The sequence below is a fragment of the Sinocyclocheilus rhinocerous genome, unplaced genomic scaffold (assembly GCF_001515625.1).
Source record: "Sinocyclocheilus rhinocerous isolate Xijiao unplaced genomic scaffold, SAMN03320098_v1.1 scaffold650, whole genome shotgun sequence".
In the NCBI taxonomy this organism is placed as follows: domain Eukaryota; kingdom Metazoa; phylum Chordata; class Actinopteri; order Cypriniformes; family Cyprinidae; genus Sinocyclocheilus; species Sinocyclocheilus rhinocerous.
The window spans coordinates 103546-109513 of NW_015638019.1; the positions used below are offsets into that span (position 1 = coordinate 103546).

At 34.9% G+C, this 5968-nt stretch overlaps 1 protein-coding gene across 1 annotated transcript in view; it reads right to left on the reverse strand.

Moving 5' to 3' along the window:
* Positions 1–2928: 2928 nt before the first annotated feature.
* The window catches only part of LOC107749346 (glutamate dehydrogenase, mitochondrial-like), an 18418-nt gene continuing 15378 nt past the window's right edge, over positions 2929–5968 (reverse strand). Inside the window, exons 11-13 of the mRNA XM_016564458.1 lie at positions 4442–4533; positions 3436–3498; positions 2929–3064 (exon numbers count right to left, since the gene is read on the reverse strand). Coding sequence (XP_016419944.1) covers positions 2945–3064; positions 3436–3498; positions 4442–4533 — 275 coding nt within the window. The 3' untranslated portion in view covers positions 2929–2944. The remainder of the gene's footprint in view (positions 3065–3435; positions 3499–4441; positions 4534–5968) is intronic.

Sequence of the window (5968 nt, forward strand, 5' to 3'; positions counted from 1 at the left end):
GGGGGATTGTAAAAATGCTAAACACCACAGCCTATAAGTACGCACACCTCCGATGCACACACAGTTCCTGACTGACATCAAACACGAAAACATGAACTTCATGAAGGGAGCAGCAGATGGGCAGGTGGACAAGATTATCGATCAGGCTGGTAAGTTCAATTTGTTTGCTCAATGCATCGATGCACTGTTGAAGGTCACAGTATGGCATTTGAAAATTAAACACCTGGAAATGTAACCAATTAAATTAATTGCAAGCGCTAGTAATTTTTGTAATTTCCTTTACTTAAAACATGTAGACAAGATCATTAACTTTTATGAATGTTACATCAGCTGAGGTGGCCAAAGAGAAAGTTGGAGGAATGATCGGAGGAGACAAGAAAAAGGCAGGAGGTGCAAAAGGCCAGAAAGAGGGTGGAGGTAATATTTTAGTTTCCTTTGAGACTTTGGAAAGATACTTAATTCTTCCACTATCATACTCATCCAGTTTGAAACTCTCTGATCAATACATTCTGTCTGTAGGTGTTGGAGATATGTTGAGCGGCGCAATCGGCAAAGCTGCTACAGACGCTGCAGCAAAAGGTGCCGCTGATCAGGCTATGGACATTGGGAAGAGCCTGTTCAAGTGAGCCTGCATACTTTGAACATGATCGCACTTTCTCACTCATCACTGGATTCTAACTGGACCCCACAATCTTGCAGTTTTAAAACTTTATATGGCAGTACTGAATGTTTCTCCAGAGGCTGTATGTTTTATGTCGTCTTGAAACAGGCAATGCCTATATTTCTGTACCTTTTGAGATTTTTAAATTTAGAAAATCATTTCCGAATGCATTTCTATGCTATTTCTGTTATAATTATTATTTAAACAAAACCAATAAAATTGATGCTTAACATGGAAATAAAGAACTAAAGAGCTGTTGCTCAGTGAGAGATTGAGTTATCTTACAAGGCAAAGTTTATTTATTTTTTTTGGCTAATGTTTGAAATTATTTCTGTAATATTGACAAACATGATGTCATGTTTTAAGATAAGACAAACCGGCTTAAAACACAAAACATCACAGAATTAATAAAATTCATTACTAATACTTACTGGTGTTTGTGTTGTTGTTATCCAACCAAAATTGTCACTTCTTTGCAGTTTTCCGTTAGGAACTGATATTGGCTAGTAGAAGAGACATTAAAATATCAAGTCATGCCAGAGATCATGAGTTTAAACACGAACTGAATCTCAAAGTTTACAAATGGGATACCAGGTTTTTTTTTTGTGTCACAAATTTGTGGACATTAATTCAATTATTGTTTTCATTTTCAATAAACCTAGCTAAGTTGCATGTACAAAATAGTAGTAGTGTACAATTACACATATATAACGATTCATTTTACAGCACCTCCCCTTAATTGAAAAAAAGCAAAAACACACCTCATGCACATTAAGCAATTATTCTGTAAATTGGACATTAATTCAATTATTGTTTTCATTTTCAATAAACCTAGCTAAGTTGCATGTACAAAATAGTAGTAGTGTACAATTACACATATATAACGATTCATTTTACAGCACCTCCCCTTAATTGAAAAAAAGCAAAAACACACCTCATGCACATTAAGCAATTATTCTGTAGAATTAAAGAGAAATATTTTAGAAAATCTATATATATATATATATATATATATTTTGTTGTTGTACGTCAACTAAAGTGTTTTATTCCCAATAAAACATTTTCTTCTGAAAGGTTTGATATGAGAAAATGCCTTTTCTATTTTTCTATCAGTTTCCTGCTTTCTATGTTATAAGTTAGTGCAAATCATAAAGGACCAGGCAAAAACGGCAATAGTCACACCAGTCAAAGTAGTTACATTATTTCAAATTCAGCCTTATTTTCACTCAATTGTTAAATTACAAATATTTTAATTTATTGCCAATCCTAATAACGACATAACAGGAACAGGAAAATGATCAACATAACAGGGATAACTTATTTAACCGAGTGTGATACATGTGGTATTTTGGTGACACTGAGAAAAAAATACAACAGAAAAGAAATTATGATAATTTGTTTTATTCTCAACAAAAAGGCAATATAAACTTCCAAAACATAGTTCCAGATATGGGTGCAGATAAGCTTGGCGAGCAACTTCCAGCTCTCATTTATGCGCGAGTGCGCCGGGTCCTCTAGGTTTAACAACTAACAGATCTCTAAAAGTTATGGGGTGTGAACTGCCTCAGATACAAAAAACATCTGTACCTAAATGTACTGCACATTGTCAGCTAGAACTTCATTACATCTCTAGGTCAAAACATTGAGATGAGGCAAATCATGGCTGGGTTTCCCTTTGTGTGCTGCACGACATGAACTATAGTGACAGAAAATAATTCCTCTGAGTATAAAACTCCTGCTCACAGGTGTAAGGCATCTTTAACGCTTTTCTTTACTGTAGCAATAACCATGTTTAAATAGCTTGCAAGAACGAACAATAAGAATAAAGTAAATAAAACCTACCAGGACATAAACGCACCAAGTTGAAGCAATATTTCGAGGCGAGCGGAAGCCAGGGCCAACATGACAAATCAACAGACATTTAAAACAGTGCGCTACAGCTGCATTTGAAGAGGACCGTGTTAGTTTACCACAGATCAATCCAAAACTCAAGGACGAAATAAACAAGTTACAACAAGACACACTTGAGAAACCTGATTATTGGCGCCAGTTTGTTTTGAGACCACATCACATACAGCAAAGCAGTGAAAACCGTAGCCTCAGAACAGATTAAACCGCTTTATAGTTCTCAAACTCATGAGGACGGAGCTTCTGGGATATGACAGCATGAGGGTGTTATAACAGAGGAAGTAGGGGTTAGGCTGATGTAAACTCTGATATGTTAAAAAGGTTGTGAAGGGGAATCAAGAGGTTGATGGACGTTTTTGTTTTTTTTGGGGTCATTTATGTAAAGGTCAGGCCAGCCTCACTGTACACCTTGAAGACTTTCTCGATGGCGTTGACGTAAGCTGCCGTCCTCAAATCCAAGCCAAGGTTGTACTTGTTCGCTGTGCGCATAATTTGCTGCAAAGGGAAAATATTACTATATGAATATAGGTTTGACTACATTAAAACTCTTTTACAAAGCATGGAGGATAAACAGAAAACGCATCAATAAACAATAACGACATCTGTGCAATGGGCGAGTTGGTTTTCTTTGCACAACGCACATACCACACTAGACTAAAATCTGCCTGAAGCCAGGGCTGAATGTTGTGGACGAGTTAAAATGATCTTTCAACTGTTTCATGACAACACAACAATAAAGCAGCTGAGGTGGAGTCAAGGGCGGTTCCTGCTCTACCTGGTGTTGTTTTACAGATGGTGTGACTGAATGCTATAGTATGCAAAATCTTTAATATGCAAATCTTTTCAATGATATTACAGGAACTTACCCTGGCCGACCTCTCCATGGTGTAGGCAAGACCAGAGTGCACAATGTCCTTCTCCGAGGCACCCTGTATGACAAACACATCACATCACAACAATGCATAAACATGACATGAGGGTTAAAAACGGCTGATCTTGGAGAGAACTCCAAAGATTTGTTCACCGAGCACATGAATTAAATTTGTTTTCAAATGCAGTCTTTAGGACTGACTGACTGCACTGTCATTCTGTAAGCAATGAAATCTAGTCAATAGCTGGTATATCAACATCAGTCACCGAAGTGATAACTTGAACTTTGCATGATGGTTGAAAAAGTGATTTTCTGTTTAATGATTTTTAAATTAAATGGTTACACCAAAAAAAAAAAAAAAATACAATAAAAAAAATGAAAATGAACAAAAAAAATACATAAAATAAATAAAATTTAATAAATATACATAACATCGACATCAGTTAATAGTGAAAATTTGAGCTCAGTATGATGATTAAAGGGGTCCTATTATGCTTTTTCACTTTTTCAACTTTAGTTAGTCTGTAATGTTGCTGTTGGAGCATAAAAAAGGTCTGCAAAGTTACAAAGCTCAAAGTCCACTTCAAAAGGAGATGTTTTATTTAACAGAAATCACTTTTCAAAAACTACAACAAGGCGGGCCTTCATTTGATACAGGAACTATTCGAGCCGTTCATGCCAGACTGAGAGAGGTGTTGTAATAATGTAAAATATGTGAAAAATAATGTGTTTTTCGAACAACCTAGTATGAGAGCTCTAGTACACCCCCAAAACAAAACCAAGACTTTGTAAAAGAGCATAATAGGACCCCTTTAAAATTGATGATTGGGATTATTTTGTTCCTCAGACTACTAAATTTTGTTTGACCAAAAATAGTACATAAAACATTAATAAATGTAAGAATAAATAAAATAAAAGAATAAATAAATATACATACAATAATTCAAAAACACACACATAAGCATACAAGGCAAAGAAGGTAAAACATTATGGACACTTACAGCTACACGAGCCTGGAAATCAGCAGTGGGGACAATTGGGATTGGGCCACCCTGCTTTCCAAACTTCCTTTCAAGACTCTCTTGCACAGACACTGGACAAAAGAAAAGAAAAAACAGGCTGATCAATTATTAAAATCCAAGTTCCTATACATTTGCCATTTCAAAATTCCATACTTTTCTCTCAGTAGATTTTCAGACCATATTTAACATTAATGGTTCATACCGCATTACTTTCAGCTTTACATTTGGTATACAGTATAGTCATCCGTAAATATTTTTTTTTTCTCAGACTCAGAGGGTTTTCATTGATTTTCTCGAAGTGACAGCATACAGAGCCCCTAAAAAAAAAAACAGACTTTTGAATGCACACAAGAAAGTTTTTTGTGCCTTCGAGAAACTATTCACATGCACATGGGATTTTTTTTTGCAGTCTTGCGCATTACAATTTGTAGTTTTAAATAACCGCCAACTTACTATGAATAAAACGAGAGCATGGATGCACATGAATTAATAGAGATCTACTTGTTCAAAATTTGTTTCCCCTAGAGGCGTTTTTAATGAAAATTTTAAATGAAATTTTATTCATAAAAAAAGCATGTCTAATTAATTAAAATCATGAAACTTAAACAATTTAACATCAATTTTAACAAAAAAATTCCCAACCTTATGTTTTATTGTTACCAAATTCTGTTTTAGCATGTCTAATTATTTGAAAGCATAAAAACAAGTTTCATTTATTCTTACAATAGCCTTATGATTTTTTGCTCAGAAATTTTGTGTTGTGTATTTACATTTTTTAAGGCATAAACATTAATTTAATCTATCTTTTAAGTAATTTTTTTGGAAAATAAAGGTCATTTAATATTACAATTAAAACATTGAAGAAATATTGTATGATTATTCCTTAAAAATAAGGTTTTAATCATTTTAGTAGTAGAAGTAGCAGCCTATTACGTACATTCTATTGAACAATAGTAATATATTTCTGCCGCAATGCCTTCAAGTTAAACCGAACTTTTATTTTGACGGGTTGCCGTGTATACCTTTACCATGATATGAGGATAGTTTTACTCAAATGAAACGGTCAAATGCTCATGAAGTGACTCTCAGAGCAGTTCTGGAGATGTTGTTCATGTATTTATGTCCTCATTTAGTGAGATGGCAGATGCTAAAATCACTGCAAGCGCCACGCGCGCTTCAGTACAAATAGTAAACAAAACCGCACGTCTGCGCCATTCATTAACACAGAGATACGCAGAATTCATATTTAAATAGTCGTTTTGCAGAGAGCGCGACCATAACGTAGAGACCAAAATGACATGCCGTCATTGTAAATAAGATAAATAACATAAGGCTATTTAGTTTGTTTAATGATAGAACAAGGTATAGACCCGTTCTATCGGAAAGGTAACTTTAAATGACTTCTGTTGTGATCTGGCGCTATAGAGAAAATATAATTAAATAAAATTAACTTCACCTTCAAGGGGGGCGGGGGGTGCCCCTAAAATAATGGCAGGGGAAACACTG